We start from the raw sequence: 23970 nt of genomic DNA, 5'->3' as shown, positions 1-23970 counted from the left end.
ACGGTCTTGCTGAGCCATATACTATGCACCCATAGTCTAACTTAGAGCGAACCAGAGAACGATATATATGTAATAGGCATGCCCTATCAGATCCCCAGCGTTTTCTTGACAGTAGTTTTAGCACATTGAGGGCTTGGGAAGCTTTTTTCTTTAAGGTGTTTATATGTGGCAAGAAAGTGAGCTTTTTATCGAAAGTTATCCCTAGAAATTTATGCTCTTGTTTGACAGGTAATTGGGTTTGGTTTAGATATATTGTGGGGTTGGCCTGTAGGCCTCGTCTCAAAGAGAACAGAACCGCTACTGTTTTCTGAGGGGAAAATCTAAATCCGTTTCTATCTGCCCAGGTAGCCAGTTTATTTATTGTTATTTGTATCTGTCGCTCACAGGTGGGTATGCTGGATGACGTGCATGCTATTTGGAGGTCGTCTACGTAAACAGAGTACATTATGGATTTTGGGATTACTTTTCCTATTGAGTTCATTTTGATGATGAATAAGGTCGTGCTGAGGATGCACCCCTGGGGTACGCCAGTTTCTTGTGTAAAAGTGTTGGAGAAGGTTGCACCTAGGCGGACTCGGAACGTGCGGTTGGTTAGGAAGTCATTCAAACAGCTCAGCATCCTGCCGCGGATACCTAGGTCCGCTAGGTCACGGAGGATACCGAACCTCCACGTGGTATCGTAAGCCTTCTCCATGTCGAAGAAGACCCCGATACAGTGCTGGTTGTGGATGAACGCTTCCCGAACTGTGTTCTCAAAGCGAACGATGTGATCGGTTGTGGAACATGTCTTTTTAAAACCGCACTGGTGTATATCTAAAAGTTGCCGGGACTGAAGTATGAAGGTTAGTCTGATGTTTAGAATGCTTTCGAATGATTTTGCTATACAGCTAGTGAGTGTTATTGGCCTGTAACTGGTGGGAGTAGTTGGTGGCTTGCCAGGTTTTAGGAAGGGTACTATGATTGCTTCTTTCCATGCTTGGGGGATTTCTCCACTCATCCATATTTTATTGAAAAATTTTAGGAGAGCCTCTATGGCAGTCTCAGAGAGGTGAGCAAGCATGGCATAATGTATATTGTCTGGGCCTGGTGCTGTCATTTTACCGGATGTTAGTACTGTGTTTATTTCCTGCATTGTAATAACCTGATTGTAGTCTTCGTGTATGCATGTTCCAAAAGGAAGTTTTTGTTTTTCTACTATTGTTTTGTGCTTTTGAAATGTTTGTGTATAGTTGGATGAGCTTGAAACTGGAAAAATGCTCACCCAATATATTGGCCTGTTCTTCTAATGTTGTTTGAGTACCGGGTGTTGTCAAAAGCGGAAGTGTGAAGGAAGTATGGTCACCAGTGAATTTACGAACTTTGTCCCACATTTTCTTTGATGGTATTGAACTATTTATAGAGGACACATATTTCTGCCAGGAGGTTTTCTCAGCATTCCTGCGCACGTACCGCGATCTCGCCTTGGCCCTTTTAAAAATGAGTAAGTTCTCTGCAGTGGGGTACCGGCGCAAGGTGCCCCATGCTTTATTTTGCTGTTTTTTTGCAAATGTACATTCTTCTGTCCACCATACTTTGTGTTTCTTCTGTAAGTGTCCTGTTGTTTGTGGTATAGCGAGTGTTGCAGCAGATATTATGCATGTAGTAAATCTTTCATTAATTTCATCTGTGCTGAGGTCTTCAGAAAATTCTTTATCTAGAGTGGCACTTTCTGTAAAAAGTGACCAGTCGGCGAGGTGAAATTTCCAGCGCCGTGGTCTTGTGGGGATGAGTGGAGTGGAAGACGAGAGCCTGATGACAGTGGGTAGGTGATCACTTCCCAGAGGATCATTTAAAACATCCCATTTAAAATCGGTAAAAAGAGACGGTGATGTGAAAGCTAAATCAAGGAAGCTCATTTTTGCTGAGCTTGGGCAACAATATGTGGCCTTTCCTGTGTTTAAAAGACAGACATTATTTGAGAGTAGAAAATCTTCGATTATTTTGCCCCTAGAGTCACAGCGTTCGCTTCCCCAAAACGGGGAGTGAGCGTTAAAATCGCCAACTACCAGATATGGCTCCGGCAATTCATTGATCAGGCCTTCTAAATCTTGTATTGTTAATGTGATGTGTGGGGGGAGATATAAAGAGCAAATTGTTATTGTTTTGTAGGTAACGACGCTAACTGCAACTGCCTCAAGTTTTGTGTAAAGTTTGATTTCTTGAGCAGGGACGCCGCTTTGAAGGACAATCGCGACGCCTCCCGAGAGTCGATTTGCCTGCTCGCGATCGCGTCTAAAAATGTTATAATGTTTAAGGATATGCACATGTTGTGGACCAAGATTGGTCTCCTGAACACATAAAACTGTGGGTAGCATTGACCCTAAAATATGTGTTACGTCGCTGTAGTTCCGCATAATTCCTCTACAATTCCACTGAATTAAGAAAGCCATGCTAATTTTTGGGGTGAGAACGCTAAGGCGTTTACTTATGCTCAGGGCCCGTTATGAGGGGTCTGTCTTTTTTTCGCTCAAGAGAGCTGTTCCGCCGCTGCAAAGCGGGCGGACTGGGAGTTGTATCCATCACCTCGCCAGAGGTGCTGGAGGACCGCGCAGCCGCGGTTGTGTTAGTTTCAGGCCTCCCCTGACGGGGGGAAGTCCTGCGGGATGCCGACCCATGGACCGGCGCTCCCTGCTGTGAAAATGGCAGGGCAGCTTTCGCTGACCCTGCCTGGGGCGTGGATGGCCCTGCCATAGGCTCGGTGGAAGTGGCCTCGGCAGGTGCCGGAGTGCTGTGTGGTGCTACGCCCCTGCGCACCACATCAGCGAAGTTTGGTTTCGCTGTGAACGAGAATGTGTTGTTTAGTGCAAAACGCCTCCTGGCTTCTTTAAATGAAATGTTTTCTTTGGTCTTTATGGTGATAATTTCTTTCTCCTTTTTCCAGGACGGACACGCCCTGGAGTACGCAGCGTGGTCTCCTTCGCAATTTGCGCAGCGCAGTGCTGCGTCACATTCCTCTGAATTGTGGTCCTTAGAAGCGCATTTCGCACAGGCTTTGCGGCCGCGGCAACTCTGAGAGCCGTGTCCGAATCTCTGACAGTTGAAGCATCTGCGTGGGTTAGGAATGTAGTGCCTGACATTAACTTTAAGGTATCCGACTTCGATGGTTTCAGGTAATGTGCTTGTGCTGAATGTGAGTACCAGGTGTTTAGTATCTATTTCTTTGTTGTCTTTGCGGATTTTAATTCGATAGACATCTGTGACATTTTGGTCGCTGAGACCTTCTAGCATTTCTTTTTCTGTTAGATGAATGAAGTCGTTTTCTGAAATGACACCACGGACGGTATTGAGGGATCTGTGGGCTGTTATGGAGACTGGGATGTCTCCAATAGAGAGAATGTCTGGGATCTTGGAGTTTTTGGTATGGTCACGGATTTCTAGTAATAAGTCGCCACTGGCCATTTTCGATAGCTTATATCCGGGGCCCAGTGCATCTGTTAGGCACTTTGACACAAGAAAGGGTGATAGTATTCTTGCCTGTTTTCCTTCTACTGTACTATGTATGACATGGAACTTTGGGAAGGTTGTTTTCTTTTTCGGGAAAAAGTCTGTTGCTTCGTTCCGCCCTCTTTTCAGAGAGCGATCAGGTTTTGAAAGGGGGGGGAGCCATAAAGAAAATTTAGTTATTCGGTCATGGTGCCAGCCACCCACCACGGAGTCCAACAAGGGGACGGGACAGGAACTTGAAAGCAAGTCCTGCCCACGCCAGCTGTACACCTCAACTATAACCAAATATGACTCAACTCAGGGTAGTTGGTCACACAAGGTTAACCCTCGCCGCCAGGAAAACAGGAAAAACCAAGGAGTGAGTAGGATATAGGAGAGTTGTGAGACAGAGATAGGAAAGTGAAAGATGGAGAGGAGGATAGGAAAAGGCGACTGCCGATTCCCCCCGGTCGGGTCAGGCCGGAGGTGCCGTCTGCAGGAAGCTGGGGCCAAACTGGTGTGTTGCCTTTGCCAAGGGGCCTTAAGGGTCCAAACGCTTGGCATCGGCTCAACCACCAGGATCCCCTTTTCCCCGGACACGGCGATGCCACGCACGGCGAGGTGTTCTCTATTCTGAATTGCAACTTTGCACCAAACAGTATCGCAGTCAGAGCCGCTGAAGTCAGCATGACACTTGGAATAAGCATCTTTGCCAGCAGAAAAATTCACAAACTATCTCTTTGTCGAGAGTACATTTAAGAATGAAATGCGCGGAAAGAGATGCATACTGTAATCTAGGACGGGTCATAGATACGGAGAGCAACACACGAGGCTTGGGGAGCGTATACCTCATCAGCAACTTTTCTTTACTTTAGCTTCACGACCTACAGCGCACCCGGTTTTCTTTGCTGCTTCTCAAAACCTACAGCTTTTACTACTCCCCTCCCACGGAGTAAGATCATTTAGGAGGTGAAACTCCCGTCAGCGCGAGCGAGCCCAGGCGACCAGAAGGTCACAATTGTATGCGCCGACGGGGCCGTGTGTAGTGGCGGCGCCATGCGGCGCGTCGTAGAAGCCGCAGGGGAAAAAAAATGCAGCGCCCGGGCAGGCGGCTCCGGCGCGCTCAAAGCAGACGACAAGCAGACGACACCGGTGTTTGCTTCAGCGGACACGCCGTGACGTTGCATTTATGCACCCTTAAGTCAAACAGCAACAGTTCTTGTCGGTGTCTGTTCGAGGGCCGTAATACTAACAGCGCTGCTAAGCGCAGTGTGGCCTCCTTCGGAATTTGCTAGACCAAGATGGGACGCAGGTGTTTTGTTCGAAATTGCAAAAGCGGTTATAAGTGTTGCAGGGAGAAGGTGAGCAAGGTGAGAAGTTTTAGCTGCTTGTTGCCTTCTTGTCTGACGTGTAGTCATAAACGCTGCGCCGTACGACGCCCGCGTTTTCCTTCAGCAGATGAAACTTAGCGTGGTCACATACTCGACGAACGTGTAGGCATGTTTGCCTTCGGCGAATGCCAGCAGCGCTTACACCCATCCAATCAATGTCATCGCGCGGGTGTCAAACAATAGCCCTGCGTACAACCAGAAGCTAGAGATCATCTTATAGCTGTCATGGAAATGAACGCGTTTTATTTTGAAGCGAAAAGTTTCACTACGCTAGTCAACGCCGCGCTTCGCGCAAGGCGGCGTATGTCGGAGCACGAGTGACGATACGCACGGCGCAGGTGGCCGCCGTCGACTCCGTCTTTCTCTCTCTCTCTCTCTCTCTTGCTCCATAGTCACTACTCCTCATGGGCCACTAGTAGCACCGAGCCACAGGTGTTTCGCCGCTGCGCGGCGCCACATCTTTCCTCAAAATACAACTTTCAATTTTCAGTTTTCATTCTTCTTTCCCTCCCTCCTTTATCCCTTCCTTTACGACGCGATTCGGGTGTCCACCGAGATATGTGAGACGGTTACTGTGCCATTTACTTTCCTCAAAAGCCAAACAAGTGAGCCGACAGCGTTCATAGAGTTCATTGGCGTTGACAACTTTGCAAAGACCGTTCATTTTCACGAAAGGAAAGGCGCAACAACAAGCTCCGCGGGTGAGTGGAGACCTCAATATCGCTTTCATGAACGTGGCGTGGCGTTGGTGTCCAACTGCAAAAGTCTGCTCTGATTGCGTTCTGCACACTCTATAAGCAGCGCGCCCTCCCCGGCAACCTGGGAGGTGGCTGCAGTTAATGGCTGATCGCGAGATTGATTGATTGATTACAAACGTCTTTATTTCTTCAATGTTCTCCGAACATGTGGGTGGACCGCCTAGTCCGGTAGTCCACTGGCTGCTGCTGCTGCGCTGGCCCTCCCCACCAGCCAGTGCTGACGGTCAGGATCATCGCTGAGCAGAATAGCCTCCCACTGCTCCTCCGAGGGGTTGGGAATGGGGTCAACTAAGGGATTATATTGGCATGCCCACACCATATGGTAGAGGTTAGCTGCCGCTCCACAATGTGGACACTGTGGAGAGTATAGTGTAGGGTACCACTGGTGTAATTTAGCTGGTGTTGGGTAGGTGTTGGTTTGTAGTCTCCTAAGGGTGTTCTCTTCTAACTTGTTGAGGGATTTGTGTGGTGTTGGGTACTCCTTTCTGGCTGTTCTGTATGGCGCAAGATTGTCAGCATACACTGCTAAGCCTATTATGTCGCGGCACCCTTCATGGTCATCAGGGGGAGACGTCCGGTATAGAAGAGCTCGGGCATGCCTGTGGGCGGCTTCGTTTCCTCCTGGTAGTTCCAGGTGACCGGGGAACCAGATTACTGAGACCTGGTTGGGTGGATGCTTAGTCAGCAATGACAACCCTGACTTGTGAATTAATCCGTTATTGAAGTTTCGACAGGCGTTCTGGGAATCAGTGAGCACAACGGCGTTGGGGTTAGATGCTACAGCTAATGCAATAGCTGCCTCCTCTGCGTGAGTGGGGTTAGATGTTTTCACCGAGGCGCAGTTCACCATCGACCCTGAAGGCGTTGAGACCACAATAGTCATGACTCCATTATTTGGTCCTGCTGCGTCCACGTAAAGGGTGTTAATTTGCTTGTCCCATTTCTTCTGCAGGGATTCACCTCTTGCTTTCCTCCTCTCGGTGTTATATGCGGGATGCATATTCCGCGGAATGGGGTGCACGTTTATGCGTCTTCTCACATCGCGTGGGACCTCTTCCCTTTGGTCAATTGTATAGGGCAGATTAACATGGATTTTATCGAGCAGTTCTCTGCCGGGTTTTGTGAGTGCGAGCCGATTCAGTTGTGAGAACCATTGTGCTTCCCACATCTCTTTGAGGGTATTATGTACTCCTAGAGCCATGAGCTTTGCTGTTGGCGTGGAGTTTGGTAGCCCCAGTGCCGTCTTGTAGGCTTTCCTGATGAGTACCTCCAACTTTTCAATTTCCGACCTGGAGAGGTTAAGGAATGCCGTCCCGTACATTATCCGAGAGATCACGAAAGCTTGCACTAAGCGGATGGTGTCCCTTTCCTTCATGCCATGGTGTTTATTTCGGATACGATGTATCATGCGGAGGATTTGCTCGGTGGATGTTGTAAGCTTCTTCATAGTGGTGGTGTTCTGTCGCCCCTGCGGGATATACTGCCCTAGTATCTTGATCTCCGTGGGTTTCTGTACTGGGTGGTTCTCTATATACACCAAGATGTTCTGCGCTAGGGGTGTCCTCGGGTTCTTCAGGATTAGCAACTCGGACTTTTCCGGCGCACACTGGAGACCTCTCTCCCTGGCGTACCGGTCCACCGTGTCGGCTGCTGCTTGAAGACGCTCCTCGATCTCGGCGTCACTCCCCGAGTTGCACCAGACAGTGATATCATCCGCATATAATGTGTGTTTGACGCCGGGGATTTCGGAAAGAAGGCCTGGTAGATCTTTCATAGCCAAATTGAACAAGAGGGGTGACAGTACCGCCCCTTGCGGAGTTCCCCTCGGGCCTAGAGTGATGGGATCTGATTTTATTCCACCGAAGTTTATAGTGGCTTGCCTGACTGATAAGAAGTTTTTGATATAGTTGTAGGTTCTTGCGCCACAGTTGGTATCGGCGAGGCTTTGCAGGATGTTTTTATGTAGAACGTTATCGAACGCTCCTTTCAAATCAAGTGCCAGGATGGCCCTTGTCTGTGACTTGGGAGGTGTCTCAAGGAGGTCTTTGTACAGGTACAAGAGGGCGTCCTGTGTCGATAGGTGAGGGCGAAAGCCGAATTGAGTATTAGGTAGGAGGTTGTTTTCTTCTAAGTATCTACTCAGTCTCGTGTTGATGACCCTCTCTATGAGCTTCCCCAAACACGAGGTCAGCGATATCGGTCGTAGATTATCCAGTTTAAGGGGTTTGTTCGCCTTCGGAATGAACCGAACCTCGGCTGTCTTCCAGGATATTGGTAACGTTCCTGTAGCCCAATGCTGCTCGTTGAAGCATTCCACCAGCGCGGTGATGGTGTCATCGCTGAGGTTAAATAAGAGCTTCGCTGTTATTTGATCTGGACCTGGAGCTGCATTTTTTCTCATGGCCGCGATTTCTGCTTTGATTTCTTCTTTCGTGAGTGGGAGGTCCAGCTTGGAATTTGGCAGTCCAGGATACTCCGGCTGTTCCACGACTTGGTCCGTGCACAGATACCTGGTCTTGAGCTTTTCGATCAACTCTGTGTCCGTACCCGGGGTGGTGTGTACGATCTTCGTGAGCCTGTCTCTAGTGGCCGACTTGCTGCTGCTGGGGTCGATTAGGACACGTAGGAGCTTCCAAGTCTTTGACACACCTAGCTTCCCCTGAATACCATCGCAGAGCGAATGCCAGTTCTGTCTGGTTAAGGATATGGCATAGGATTCTGCCTTTTTGTTTATCTCCTCTATTTTTTTCTTGAGTTTGCGGTTAAGCCGTTGTCTGCGCCATCTCTTTGTCAATGAGTGCCTCGCTGCCCATAAATGTAGAAGGTGCGGATCGACCGCTGGGCAATCTTCTGTCGTGCAGACCTCTTTTGTAAAGGCTTTCAAAGAGTGCACCTCATCTTTAACCCATTCCTCTAGGTCGGTAATAGTATTTGCAGTAGATGCCTGGGCCTTTCTCCACCTGTCCCAGTTCGTAACTCTTGCGATACCTATTTTGCGCTTGCACGCGTTTGTGCTTATCTCCAGAGAGAGTATGAAGTGATCGCTTCCCAGGTGCTGTTCGGTATTCTTCCAAATGGCGTTTTGTATGTTCTTGGTGAACGTCAGGTCAGGACATGTATCTCTACTGACACTGTTTCCCAGCCTCGTAGGGCAAGTGGGATCGGTGAGGATCGATAACCCCTCTTGCGCCACTACTTCTTCTAGTTTTCTGCCTTTCGGTGTCGCCGCCGGGTAGCCCCATGAAGGGTGTGGTGCGTTGAAGTCGCCTCCAATCACGCAGGGGGCATGGCCCGCTAAGGTCAGAAATTTCTTTATGAGGGAACCCAATTTTGCGTTCCTGTCTTTTGGAGGGCTGTATACATTCAATACGTGTGTGCTTGCCGCTCCTCTCTGGAGAGGAAGAATAGTTATATAGCAGTGCGCAACATCCGGCTCGAAAGTGTCGTGCAATATGGCAGTGTATAATTTGTGCACTAACGTGGCAGTTAACTGGTCGTGCTGATAAGTCACATAGTCTTGGAGCTTCATAGGCATTAGGTGGGGTTCTTGAATTAGGATAGCTGCCGGTGGGTCAGATTCCTGAGATAGAAGGAGATTAAGAGCAGCCTGCTTTCTCCTGTATCCCCGGCAGTTCCACTGCCAGATCTTTACTCTAGGTTTGGCTGGCATGTTGAATCCGTATCGGATGGTTCGTCCACGTGCATTGTACGAGCGAATTTCGACTTATGCCTTTTATACGCAGGTTCCTTCCGAAGTCCATAAATTGCCGTCTCCGTGTATCGTCGGTTGTTTGCAATCTGATTTCGAATGTCTTGGAATTGAGCGTTCACATAAATTGGAAAAGCTTGAAACTCCTCCTTGAAGGACCTCAGTTCTTGGATGATTTGTTGGTAGACCTCGCCTAAGGCAGGCTGGGAGCTAGGTACTGCCTGCTGTTTTTGGTTTTCAGGAGTCGGCTGAGCTACCGGCGTTATTGCGTTAGTAGTTGCTCGCTTAAGCTCTTGGTTTTGGATTGTTAAAGCGGTCACTTGTTTTTCAGACTTTCTATCTCGTTTTTGAGTGCTGCTAACTCCGTGTTATTCTGAGGGGAGGAGGAGGGAAGGGGAGGCCATTCTGCAAAGCTCACCTTCGAATCTGAAAGCTGGCCCGAGGACGTCTTCTTCAGCGCCCCGATGGGCTTGTTGAGGTTCTCCTGCCCTTGTTCTTTACCCGCCTCCACTTGACTGGCGTTCTGGTTGGAGCCTGTTGCCCGGCGTCTTGAGCTCGAACGGCCGCGAGAGGCGGAACGAGAGTGGGAGACTGATGACGACACTCCTCGCCGTCGCGATGTAGGCTGCCTCTTCTGCCTCGTCCTGCTCCTGCCTTCTTGATCTTCAAGTTTTGTTGTTGATGACGCGTTTGATGACGCGGTACTAGTGTTCTTGTTCAGCGGTCTCTGGAATTTCTCCTTGCAGTCTTTTGCGTAAGTCTTGTGTGGACCCTTGCACAGCGCGCAAACGGGTGTACACTCGTGCGTCTCATCTGGACTCGGCGTTCCACAGGTTTGGCAAGCAGCCCCCTTGGGTTTCGGGCAGACGTCTGCTCGGTGACCTGGCGTTCCACAGTTGATACAAGCAGCCCTCGTTTTACGGTAGATGTAGCAGCGGCGCTCTGGCCACCCGTAGTTGACCGTGAAGGGAACCTTCTGCCCGGCGAAGACGATGACTGCCGACGTAGTCTTGCCCAGTCGGCGCGCTCCCAGGATTGTATGGCTGGGTGAGGAGACGTCTTGGAAGATAGAGTCATTACTCACTTCAGGCTTGATATTATGTATTACACCCCTGCAAACATCCTCTGGCAAGGCAACGTAGGCGGTGATCGTTATACTCTTGCCGTCGAGGTACAGACTATTAAGCTTGGCGAGACGGAACGCGTCTTCCTCACAGTGAGTACACACCATTATAATGTTCTGCTGGCTAACAACGCGCAGCGTTGGCTTTTCTTGTAGAGGGGTGTTGAGGGCTGCTTGGATCCCTAATTCGAGATCGTAGGAGCGTGGAGCCACAGATTGCAGATCCACCGTGGTTTTAGGTCGGATGATGACTTTGTATGGAAAATTCTTGAGACTCGGTAGACGCGGAGGTCTCGGTGCAGGAGGCTCTCGGCGTTCTTTCTTCTCCTGCTCTTCCTTGGGAGGTGTGGATTTAGCTTGCGCCGCTCTGTCGTTGTTGCGCCGGGACCATATGTTCCAGCCATGGCTGTTGTCGTCCTTCGGGAGATCCTGCGGGGGCATCAGCTGCTGCTGGGATGTTGGTACATGACTGAAGTCCATCTCCGTCGGGTCGTAGCCTCTTAGAGAATTCATCGTGGTCGTGGCAGTCCTGGATGAAGCGGGAGCACTCACTGGCGAGCGTCGTTAGACCCGCGTTGCGCGAACGCTATGCCGCGCATCCGCGGGCGCACCGGCGTCTCCGCGGCGATAAGGCACCCCAACCCCTTGGCCGTTAGGGTTAGCGCTCCTCACGGGGTGACGAGAAGTAGACAGGCTGTAGCGCCGAAAATGTGGCACTCACAGGCTCACTGGTGGTACCAGGCCGTGTCAGGCGTTGAAGGCAACTCGTGGATGATAAATATATGGTGATCCAATATTCTAATCCGCCACAATCGAAGATTGTCAACGGAGCCCATGAATCGCACGTCCGCTCGTGACGAACGCTTGCAGCGCCCCCCCCTGATCGCGAGAGATTGATCACCAAATGAACGCTGCGGCCTAGCCATAGCTACAGTGCCGCATGTCAGCTACAACGTTGTGAGCGCTAATACATTTAGGCCACATCTCTCTCTCTCTCTCTCACCACCGCCACATGTATCAAAGCACGCATGAGGTGTCCGCATATCCAGGCAGGAAGTTATGCGCCCTCCCTTTCCTCAATGCCATCGCCGTCTAGGACATTGTCAACGCCAGTATCTTTCGCTTTGTATATCCTAGATTAGCTGAGCTAATCCACATTAATTTTTTTTTACTGTGCTCAAATGGTCAAATCGTAGCACCAGTTGCTCTTCGGGCTACCAGCGGTAAAGAAGCGCGCGAGAGTGCCCTCAAATAGAAGTCAGGCGCGAGCGGCCGGACGGGAGCAACACGCTCGACCGGTTGTCTTGGCAACCGAAGCGGCAGTAGTTTGTTTCCAGGCCGCCAAACGCCGCCAGCATGATAGTGGCGCCGCGGGCTTGGGACCTTTTCTGGTCGCCGCAAACAGAGGAGTTTCCACTCCTAAAGGTATCTTGCTCCGTGTCCCCTCCGTAGCTTCTTTGCCGTGTGCGCGAGTCTGCCTTTGATCCAAGGAGAAACCACGTGACAGCTATGACGTAACTCAGCAGCCGCCGCCGAAACCGAGCACTCACCTCTGCCTAATCACATGACAACCATGACGTCACTCAACGGCAGCTACGCCGGATCCGTGCGCTCGCTCTGTCTAGACCGCCTCCGCTGCCTCGCACCCGGTGCCAACGGATTGCGACAACTCTCGACAATTTAACGGCACCGGTCGTCATGGGTGATCTAGGCGACACGGCTCGTGAACTGTCTGCGTCTCAGAGGCTGCGAAGACGACAGGCCGAATCCGATCATGCAGTGGATGTAGCTCGCCGAGAGGCTGCCACACAGACGAAGAGAGTAACCAAAGCGAAAACTTTAAAGTTAATCCTGGTAAACCTTGGCTAAACGTTGTCGCTACCACCAAGCAACAACCAAGTCTAGCAAAGCTTTACCAAGCTTAACTTTCGAGCTTTCGCTTTGGTTACATAGGTAAAGCCGGATTAAACCTTTGCCCAATTTTTGATGTATGGCGACCAGCGCTCGCCACGAGCCGAACAAGAGGGAATGGTGTCAGCACGTGATATACAGAACGCTGCTGGCCATGCTGGCAGATGGCGTCACGGTACCTGTGTTCTAAGATGCGCGCGGCGTGTTACGTAATTCCGGCAACTGCAGACTGAAAGCTTCGCGAAAGTGCGTTTAGGTTCACCTCCGTGTTCTCCATTCTGGCGACAATGTCACCCGCGGCGAGCCGAAAACGGTGGCTAAAAGCATTCAGCGCTTAAAAACGCCTCCGCCGCGTGTGTTTCTATCTTTGCGGTAGGCTTCACAATGAGCGCGAAACGCTTCTGAGCTGGAAATTGTGTGGTCCAGCAAGACTCAGTCCCGATGATATTATCCGAGTTGAGAAGAGTGCCGCTAGCTCTACAAGTTTATTTTGAACGCTACGGCTCTTGAAAAGCAGGGCATCAAGTCCATGAACAACTGCCGGCCGGAAACAAAGATAACTCACAAAACCCAGGCCAGCAGCCACGTTTTCGACGAAATTTATTTTTTGCTTTGTGGACAGCATCCGACTCAGCGTCATAAAAGTAGTTGAAAACGTTAATAGTGAGCTTGTTATTCCGTTATTCAAATACGGAATATTACTCCTGACCGGATTCAATTAATTTCCTGTGAGCAATACGAGCAGAGCGCGAAAGGTCCTCACGAACTGAAAATTTGGCTTATTCAATTTCGCTAGTACTCTAAAAAGGAATGGAAACGGAAGCTTCAGACAACATGCCAAATTCGCGATAGCGGCTTGCGGGTATCCAGCGCAAGAAAGGCCCCCTTTCCGTGCCCTTTACCAGCGCCGCACTGAAGCAGAGGTAGCCGAAGATTTCTACCAAGTGGTTGTGGGCACGACTCTTCCAGCTCGGAGGCTTTTGCGCCACCTTCGCAAAATGACCACTACTACTTGCTCTTCCCGACGGCTGAATTAGACGCCGCTCTTGCCTCGTGTAGGCACTCAGCTGCACCCAGTCTTGACCACCGTTTATAAAGCTTTTTTAGTTTCGAAACTTCTCCTCCCGAAGCGGCCGCGTTTTGCGCCCGGCCACTGAGATGGCGCTGCAGTCGAAGTTTGCGCCACGCTCGACGCTAGCTAGCCACGCCGCAGTGCAGCAACGTTGCTGACGCTCCGTTTGTCGTGCGCATTTGCGTCGCGTTCTTTTGTTATCAAGTGATCCTGTCGTTATGAGTTGAGTGTTTGTGCACTACGCTTCAGCAGCTTTAGGTGTGTGGTCGGGTGCGGACGCTCATGGTGTGGACCCAACCTGCAAGTAGCGTGGGCTGCCGAATGTTCTCGAGCGCCAGGTTTTGGATTTTTTCGCTGTCAGAGGGTAGGTGGTGTGCGTCATTTATGGTCTTTAGAGTGTGCTAGGACTGTCAACCAAATGCCAACGTGTTTCGTGCCGGGATGTACCAGCGGGTACCGGCGCAACACGGAGAAAAGGCACTTCTTTTCTCCGCCAACCGATCCAAATCTCCTTGCAAAATGGTCGAGAGCGATACCCCGTGCAGACAAGGTGTTGGGGAAAACATGCAAAGTGTGCGACGCCCACTTCCAAGAAGGGGATATTCTGAAGTCATATAAGCATGTAATCAACGGAGAAGTGATTGAAATCGAGCGCGGTGTATGGTCTCTAAGGAGTGATGCAATTCCTACCATATTTCCTAACCTCCCGCTGTACTTCTCGAATCGTAAACGGCGAAAATCTCCGAAAAAGAGAGCAACCGTCTCAAGAGACGCAGTGGCAACGCAGAGCGACGCTGCAGAAGATATCGATATCGAGCGAGAGCAACCAGAGCCCGTGCAAGACAGCTGCTTGCATGTTAATGAGCTGGTGGAGAAGAGCGCTTCTTTGAGGTTACCTCGTCAGTGGAGATCGGCAGCTCTTGAAGATGAAAATGGGCGCCGATCACAGATTGTTTTTTACAGGGCAGGATTGGAGGCAGATGTATATACAGTACTCAAGAGTGTCGTAGTTCGCGAAGACATGAGTTATGTTGTATCTGCCCGCGGAAAACTGGTGCCGACGCTGCCCATGGATTTGGCAATCACTTCGTTAGCAGACGTAGAGGCAATTGTGCAGGTTGTACAAACTATGCAAGCCTGTCATGGTTGCACCTCTAGCAGGGGAGGAACTGTATACCACAAGCAGTGCAGAGTTCTTACTGAGGCAGAAAAAGGAGTCTGTATAAAGTGTGCGAAAATGACGAAGGACCTCAAAAGAAGAAGTGGGCTGAAACCCAAGAAAAAGGTGTGCCTTGCAGCACCTGTTTTGAGGAAGAGGCTCATTCGTGCCGCTGCAGCTCGGGAGCAAAAGAAGAAAGAAATTAGCCAACTCAGTGAAAAACTGAAGCAAGCGTTTTCAACAAGTCTAGGTGAAGTGACACAGGACCTGCCAGAAGCACAAAAGATGGTCATACAGGCAGCCATCATGAAACAAGCGGCTAAGTCGCCACGTGGGCACCGGTACACTACAGACTGGCTTATGATCTGTCTGCTTCTGAGGCTGACAAGCCCAAAGTGTTACAGAACTCTATCTGACATGAAGATTTTGCCCCTGCCAAGTGCCAACCGTCTTGTACAGCTACTGAAAGGTCTTCCATGTGGCTACGGCTTAAACAAATTTGCCCTTGGTAGCATAAAACTGCATATGGCAGGCAAGCCAGAACATTACACATATGGTTGTCTAATCATCGATGAAGTGAAACTCAGGGAAGGAACCGAGTTTAACAGGTCGTCCTACAAATTTGATGGTTTTGTAGATTACGGGGATATTACTAAAGTTGGCACAGACCAGCTGGCAGACCATGCACTGGTTGTTATGTTCAACCCAATGTTTGCGTCATGGGTCCAACCCATAGCAACTTTTGCAGCTAAGGGTGCAGCGCCAGGATGGGTCTTGGCAAAGGTGGTAATGAGCTCAGTGCTACAATTGCAAGAACATGGTGCTCGCGTACTGGCAGTGATAAGCGATGGTGCCGGAAATAACAAATCGATGTGGACACACCTCGGCATCAGCGGAAAGGTGGAGCACCCACAGTGCAAGATTGAACATCCCTGCCTTCCAGAGGGAACATTCCTCCACTTCATTTGTGACGTGCCACATATCGTGAAATGCATCCGGAATCATATGATGAAGCACAAATATGGTCAGGCAAGTTAAATAATTACTTGGATATGCATGCCTCTTGAGTGATGACGCTGTCTAACAGAGACTTGTTCACCTATGTTTAATTACTGCATATAACGAAATGGTGTACAATAATTTGTTGCAGGTAGGTGAATACCAAGCAAATTTCCAGCACTATGAACGTCTTTTTGAGGCGGAAAAAAAGGCCGCTATAAAAGTGGTTCCTAAGTTGACTGAGCACCATGTCAAGCCACAGAAGCTCCAGACCATGAACGTTCGTCTGGCGACTCAGGTAAAGTTGGCCATTCAGTCATTGTAAACGTTGTAAGCAGTTGGTGCCATAAAACTGCATGCTTATACATTACATCTGTGCTTGTCAGCGTCCAGGCATTTTCAAAACTAATTTGCCATCATGTTTTTCCAAACTTGACAAATTTCTTTTACTCATTTTCGCTTGCAGCTCTTCAGCCGAAGTGTGTCGATTGGCCTGAAGGTCTACAGACAAATGATGGTACCTGGTTTCGCCGACAGTTTTGGAACGGAACAGTTCACGATGCTACTAAATGACCTCTTTGACATTCTGAACTCCAAGGTTCCTGCAGCTGGAATACGAAAGGGATCTCCAAAAATTAAGGTGCCAGAATTGTTTTATGTCGCCTTTTTATTGTGGGGAAAGAACCGAGACTTAAAACTTTGCACTCATTCACCAATTTTCTCAAAACACTGTTTTCTGTTCTCATTTATATGTTTTCAGTTTTTGGACGACTTCTTGGCAATGTTGAACGAGACGGAATCTATTCCTAATGTCAAGCTGTTCGCATCTAGGCAGACTATCGAGTCCCTACGTGTAACACTGATGTCTGCGCTGTCACTTGTGGAGTTCCTGTTCAACCAAGGCGTGAGCTACATTCTGACAGCAAGCCTGAACCAGGATCCACTCGAGGTAACCGTATCCCTTCCATCATGTTTCCTCTTTCAACTCCTCATAATCACAGTTGTTAAGCTCAAATTTCTTGCTTTGCAGCGATTCTTTGGGCTCGTGAGGTCCTTCGGAGGAGACGAAGACCATCCAACCGTCACCAAATTCAGCCAGCTTTTCAGACTACTTTCCCTTTACACACCTGTTAAGCTTGCCACAAAAGGGAACTGTGAAGCAGGGGATGAACGAGTTTTGCTGAGCACATTTGAGAGCCTTGGAGAGAAGCGGCGTGAAGCACTACTACAAAAGAGAAAAGTTAAAGATGAAGTCTTCCAGCGACTCACATCACTGCCTTCGAGGGGGCTGTCAGCCCCATTTGACGATGACGTGTACAGTGTTTCAAGTCCAGAAAAAGCGGCATTGTACTATTTAGCGGGATACGTGGCCCATAAAATGATGAAGGTGACCTCCTGCATGGAGTGCAAAAGCGATACAATGGCTTCACAAGACTCTCTACCGCCTGAAGCTATGCTTGTGATTGAACGAGAGTTTGTGACTGGCAGCCTTGTTTGTCCTTCAAGGAAACTGTTTGCATGCGTGAAAAGCATAGAAGAGACCATTGTGCAAACATCAAAAAAAGAAGCCTTTGGGGACCTTTTCTGGAATGTTTTAGATGCCCTTGCGAAGAGAGGAACAAACTGTATCGGTTGCCCAGAGCATAGCTGTGATTTTACAGCACAGATTGTACACTTCTATTTGGTCACACGAATGCACTTTTTTTCCCGGAAGAAGAGCCAAGAGAACGACAGTGCCAATAGAGCTCGGAGGGAACGTAAAAAAGCAAAGCTTGTGTAAATAATGACCGAAGTGAAAAGGAAGACGCCTGAAAGTGTGTGAGGAGTTTTAATAAACTGGAATTCGCTGATGCAACTCCACTAAAGACGTGTGTGTGATTTTTTTATTCTGTAAGTACTAAAGACGTGTGTGTGATTTTTTTTTATTCTATAAGTATTTACCAGAGGCAGCAGAAAAATGGCAGCATGATATTTATCGGGCAGCTCTCTATATGTGCCTTGAAAACTAATAAGTCGCTTTATGGAACCTCTCGAGACTAGTCTGGAGGGTTCTTCTAATCTTTAATAAAATCGGGGCAGACGTTCAGGCTTTCTTGTCTTGCTCACTTTCGCATTTGTAAAGCAAGAGTAAAAATTACTCGCGACCAATGGGATTGATACAGAAGGGTAAGGTCACCGTTCAAACGCAATGCGATGGAAACGCCGCATTCTACAGACGCACGAAAGCAACTATTCTGCCCAAAGCGAAACGTAATCACCGATGCCCATCTTTTTCTAAAGCTTCTAAAGCACTGGTCGCTTCTACGCACACGTAGTTTAACTATTTAAACTTACGAAGCGCAAATAATGACGCCACGAAGCGTGAGCAATGTCTTCGGTTAAGCGCCGTGCGGGAGGACAGCGGAACGGTACGCGTCTGTAGCAGACGACGCACTTCCTTGGCGCAAACTTCGACAGCAGCGCCGCGGTGGCGGGCGCGGCGGCGGGCCGCATGCTCCCTGTTGGCTCGGCGAGGAGATGCGGAACTGAAAAGGATCTATAAACGATGGTCTTGACGGCATTTCTGACTCAACTCTCAACTCCCCGCCGCGGTGGCTCAGTGGTTAGGGCGCTCGGCTACTGATCCGGAGTTCCCGGGTTCGAACCCGACCGCGGCGGCTGCGTTTTTATGGAGGCAAAACGCTAAGGCGCCCGTGTGCTGTGCAATGTCAGTGCACGTTAAAGATCCCCAGGTGGTCGAAATTATTCCGGAGCCCTCCACTACGGCACCTCTCTATTCCTTTCTTCTTTCACTCCCTCCTTTATCCCTTCCCTTACGGTGCGGTTCAGGTGTCCAACTATATATGAGACAGATGCTGCGCATTTCCTTTCCCCAAAAAAACCAATTATTATTATTATTATCTCTCTCAACTTGGTATGGATGGTCGATATGCGCTGCTCAATTATTACAATGAAACATGGGTTTCCGGTAATGTACCAGAACACTGGAAGATAAGCCGCCTGGTTGCTCTCTTGAAGCCTGGAAAGCCTCCTGAGCTTACCGCATACCGGCCAGTTGTCCTAGCAAGCTGTGTCGGAAAACTTGTGGAGCGAATTCTGTTGGCGAGGCTCCAGTGACTTCTAGAGAGGCATTCCCTCTGTCCGAACATAATGAACGGGTTTCGGCAGGGACGATCTTCAATCGACAGCGTCATCGACCTCGTTGCAACAGTGGAAACATGGAAAACGCCACCGCAGACTCGTAGCTGTCGTCTTCTTGGACACCAAAGGAGCTTACGGCAACGTCCTTCGCGACGCCATTCTTGATGCACTTAATTGACGACTTGGGCATTGGCGGCCGGCTCAACCTGTGGATTATGAGCTACCTCAGCGGCCGCTCAGAGTACGTGTCTACGCCTGATGGAGAGATTGCTCGTCATCGGGTCTACACCGCTGGGTTCCACAGGAAGGAGTCCTCAGCCCAAACTTATTTAGCGTGGCGTTGATTGGTTTGGTGAGTGAATTAACTACCAGCTAACGTCCACATCAGTGCATATGCTGATGACATCTGCATCTAGGGTTCTGGTTCGACACGCCCACATATGCGTGCGACATTGCAACGAGCTGTGTCACCTACATCGAGATATCTGCGGCGCCAGGGCTTGCTCTTAGCAGCGCAAAAGTGTGCTGTGGTCACATTCACGGGAAAATCTGTTTTCTGCTACCCGATAACATTGCATGTCGACACACCACATATTCTTGGGCATCATCATTTACCGCGGTCTGCAATGGCCGAGGCACATCATTTGTTGCCTGCTTCGTAGCAGGCAACAAATGGGCTCATAAGGAGCGCTCCTTACTAATACCCCTGTCACACGGCATTCCTCTAAGGCATTTCCAGCAAAGGCACCTGTTTTCTCCAAAGCAGCGAAAGCTTAAAGGAGCAGCGACGCTGCTACACGCTGCAGCCCAAAGGGGAAACAGTCGTTGAGGCTTAGCATCCGCTGTTGTGCTCGGGCCGGCTGAAGTGAATGTTTTAAAATTAAAGTGGGGAATTCTGTTCATTCGCTGAGCTCAGGCAGTTTTTTTATTATAATTGCTTCCTTAAAAGGACTGCAAAAGCTACGCTGATCATCATCAGCAGCAGGTTTTGTGTACCTTGGCCACCAGGGCCACTCAGTGTTGCTGCTACACTTTTACTGCCTTAAAATCTGGACATAAAATATAAACACCCGTACAAAAGCCATAGCCAGACACACCTTTCGTATTTTATTAAATCTATTTTTTTATTGCTTTTACTTTTCGACGTTGGATGGCACTGCTATCGCAGGTTATCGAAGGCCGCGCTTTGGGCTCCAAAGGTCTCTGACGAGCTCCTTCGCCTCCAAGGCTCTTGGCGGCAAAGGCGCAACATTTGTGCCGTGTAGGTGCACTCCTTACGCTTGTGTATATAAGGACCTCTTTCTCAAAGGCCTTTGCAGTGCCCGTGTGACAGGGGTATAAGACTTTGTTCGTAGGCTGCATCCGATACAGCCTCCTAGTGCTATATTCTACGAACATTTCCTGCTTGAGGTCTTTAGAGAGCGTTCGAGCGCAGGAACTCAAGGTATGCCTTGGATTGCCACGGTGCACCTCTAACAAAGACACGATTGAGGAGGCACGTGTCTGCCCATTACCAATATACTTGTCACACGAACCACTTCGTGTGTACTTATCCGACACCGTTGTCATGCACTGACGATTTGTGAATGAGCGGCGGGACAGCAGTTTTTCAAGTGCACTGCGCTGCCATCAGTCTCAAGTACCATCAGGCTATACCCTTCCATATCATCCCGTCAAGCCATCATGGGTGATGACTCAGCCTTCAGTATTCCCACATGTTCCCGGAATACAAAGGAAATCCATGGTACCAGTCAGCGCGCGCAAGAAACGTGCTCTGCATGGCGTACATCTGGTCAGAATATCAGAACTACGTTCACCTATACGCTGACGGATCTGTGTCGCCGATGCCATCGACAGCAGCTGTGGTGACGCCGCTCTGAAGTTGACTCAAATTCGCTTTAGGGCATATTTCAACATAAACCCCGCTGTTTAGCTTGTGGCTCTTCGAGCAGCGATCCGGCTAATCTGTGGGGAATAACCTCAAGAGTGGTGTATACTGAGAGACTCAAACCTGTGCTACAAAGCCGCCGCGGTGGCTCAGTGGTTATGGCACTCGGCTGCTGACCCGAAAGACGCGGGTTCGATCCCGGCCGCAGTGGCCCGCGTACTGTGCGATGTCAGTGCACGTTAAAGAACCTCAATTGGCAGAAATTTCCAGGGCCCCTCACTACGGCGTCCCTCATAGCCTGGGTCGCTTTGGGACCTTAAACCCTTCTAAACCAAACCAAACCAAACCTGTGCCACAAATTGCAGGGAGTTTTCTATGCCACACCGCCTTCTAGTCACTGGCACTAGAGATCACTGAGCTGCATTCACCTGCTAGAGAAAATGGTCACCGAGCAGCATTTCAGTGTATCCCAGGGCATTGTGGGCTCGATGGAAGTGAGAGGGCCGATGCTGAAGCAAAGAGCGCTCTCAGCAATGACCTCCGTACAGTTATGCCTTTCTCATGACCGGACAGCACTTGTCTTCTTTCGGGCTTTATGAAGAGTGTGGCGGCGAGATACTAGGCCCAGCCGGACGCTCAGCTCACTCGCTTTAAAAGAACACATCTGAGAATGAAACGTTCGGTAGGGCGTGGAATTCCATGGCCTCATGCATACTTGATGCATAGACTACGTTTAGAAGTCGCTTTCACGCGGAAGTGCATTTAATTGGACTGGCGGACACACTGGACTGTTCCACTTGTAGCATAACTAGACTGTGGAGCATATGGTAGTGTTGTATCCACTATATTCGCACTATATATAGTTGGCCGCTTCCTTGAAACGTTTAGACAGCAGGCCACTCTCTTAAGACTTAGTGCTAGGTGCTTGGCGGCAGAGTTAGAAAGCAGTCCAGGGAATGCAGGCGTTTTTACGTTTTTTGAGCGACACGGTCCTCGACTTGAGGTTGTGATGTCATCAAATGTGCATGCACATATTCCCATTTTTCTCACCACATCGTCAGCTATCACGACCCTCTTTCTTCTTCTCTTCCCCTTACCCAGATCAGAGTAGCAGGCTGTTTTCCCGGCCGATCTGTTTGCTCTTCCTATCGTTTAACTTATCTCTCTCTTTGGTAAAACGGTTTTCCCTTGGTTGCAAAGCGCGTAGCTTGTGATCACAGACAGCATCTCTTGCCACGTTTCAGATTGCTTCGGCGTCATCAGCGCTGGTTTCTATCGAGCCTATTACAAAGTGTTGTCAGCAAGCGAACGCTGGGATTTAATTTGTTCTTCCTTAATGAGCTAGCCAAAATATTCGCCTGGCCTGATTCAAGGCTCATTACAATTTTCAGGAGGGCTGACGTGTTGAAGCGTTAGGGCTCAGATCCTGCCTCGGACACATTTGCAGCAGGATTGGGTTCCACATGAGCCGACCAAATAAACATGCAAAGTGAGCCGCCGCGGTAGCTCAGTGGTTATGGCGCTCGGCTGTTCACCCGAAAGACGCGGGTTCGTTGGAGGCGAAATTCTAGACGCCCGCGTACTGTGTGATGTCAGTGCACGTTGAAGAACCCCAGGTGGTCGAAATTTTCGGAGACCTTCACTACAGCTTCCCTCATGGCCTGAGCCGCTTTGGGACGTTAAGCTACCCTAAACCAAACCAACAGCAAATGTGACAAAGCAACAGCTTCCGAGCACTGCCTTGAGCGCCAAACGCGTTTCGTTAAGTTGTAGAGGGGGCTAAGAAACAACCGACCCACTTTTTTTTTCTAACAACATGCCTTGTGCGTGGTGCTTTTTTCGATATTTAAAGGAAACCCGCAAAATATGAAAAAATTACCACGTGGCTGCGCTCATGCGCGCTCATACAGGAGCGCTCCCGATGACGTTTTCAAGGATCGAAACCGCGCGCGCTGACCACGCGCACTTTGAATTCACTGCAAGATTTTTGCTTTTGTCTGTGGCCTTTTTATCGCTTATCGCAGATCACGGTGCGTGCTTTCAAGATTCTGGGAGAGTGGACTGATGCACTTTCGTCGATGACGTCGTTTTTTCATGTTTCACGAGCTGTCTTTAAATGCTGGCAGAAAGAATCACGTATGAGATACGTAGGTAAAAGGAGCTTGATCGGTTGTTTCGTAACCCCTCGACGACTGTCAAGTGAACATTAAAAATTGCTTAAATAACCTTTTGTTGAAAAAATTAGCCTGATAACATAAAATACTGTGAGCAGCGCCACAGAGCGGAAAATAAATTGTCGTTTCGCCCAGCTGCGGTGCACCGCTTTTTTTAAATGTTTGCTTCCAGTTATGTGAGACACTATGTATAATACTTGGTGGGGATCTGCACCTGCCAGATATAAAATGGTCCTCGTATAAGCCGGCGCGTACAACTCCTCTTCATTGCATGCATCTTTTATGGAAATGATGAATGCTCACTCATTACCTCAATTTGTTGAAACAGCAACACGAACTGGACCCACCATTGCAAATGTGCTGGATTTATTTCTGTGCAGTGATAGCAGCTTTGTCTCTTGTGTGTTAAGTATCTCAAGCTGATCTGATCCCGACCTGATTATAAAAACACAAAACTACGAGAGACCAGACACAGAAGAGAAGTACTTCATGCTTCAAGTAGTTTTATGCTTTCATAATCATGTCATACCATCTAGCTCCTCATCGCTCACTCCTGATCACGACGCTGTTCCTGTTAACATCTCCATTTCTCTCACGCGGCGCTTCTTTCGACCTCTGAAGGTATTCTTTTTTTGAAAAAGGTAACTATCTCTCCGCATCGCGCGGACTGAGTGCGTTTCAACCTGAGTTCCAGTCAGTTAGCTGTGGGACGTATAAAGAAACAAAATTAGAATGGGAACTCCTTTCTGCCAGACGTCGAAATTCTTTAGCTGCCTCGACGAGATTCACTCTCAACAACCTTCTTCCTGCTCGGAGGGATGACCCTATTTAAACCCCGCCAATGACGAACGCTTTGCCCAGACGAAAACAAGTTCTCTTGTCGAAACGTTGGCAAGCCAACCTGAGGTTTTACCCTCCGTTGTTCACTTTGTGTGAAGAAATCATCTTCCTGCCCTCTCTCTACCACGGAATCCTTGGATGAAGAAGCATATTCGGGCACTGGTAAATGAAAAAACAACAACAACGTTTACTTCTTGAGTACAGTCAGTTTAGGGAAAAGAGAAAAAAACCTGCAAAACGATAGGAGAAGAGACTCGCGAAGCTCAGATATATGTATTTGGTAAATCTAGGAAATCAAATCCAAGATAGGCCGAAGGAAGCGTGGAAGCACGCAAAAAGTAAG

At 49.1% G+C, this 23970-nt stretch overlaps 2 protein-coding genes across 3 annotated transcripts in view; one reads left to right on the top strand and one right to left on the bottom strand.

The window, feature by feature from the left end:
* The window catches only part of LOC144109438 (heat shock 70 kDa protein 12A-like), a 256290-nt gene that overhangs the window by 137997 nt on the left and 94323 nt on the right, over window positions 1-23970 (bottom strand). The gene's annotated exons all lie outside the window — the stretch shown is intronic.
* LOC144109425 (uncharacterized) lies at window positions 13449-15735 on the top strand. The gene has a single exon (XM_077642217.1). The coding sequence runs from the start codon at window positions 13845-13847 to the stop codon at window positions 15621-15623; it is 1779 nt and encodes a 592-aa protein (XP_077498343.1). The 5' UTR covers window positions 13449-13844; the 3' UTR covers window positions 15624-15735.

Source organism: Amblyomma americanum, chromosome 1, assembly GCF_052857255.1.
Source record: "Amblyomma americanum isolate KBUSLIRL-KWMA chromosome 1, ASM5285725v1, whole genome shotgun sequence".
NCBI lineage: Eukaryota > Metazoa > Arthropoda > Arachnida > Ixodida > Ixodidae > Amblyomma > Amblyomma americanum.
Note: the sequence above shows the minus strand (reverse complement) of the source record. Positions and strands in the feature narration are given on the sequence as shown.

What these genes read in the sequence shown, in the direction of transcription:
- LOC144109425 (XM_077642217.1), top strand. Translation starts at nt 13,845, where the DNA reads ATGCCAACGTGTTTCGTGCCGGGATGTACCAGCGGGTACCGGCGCAAC.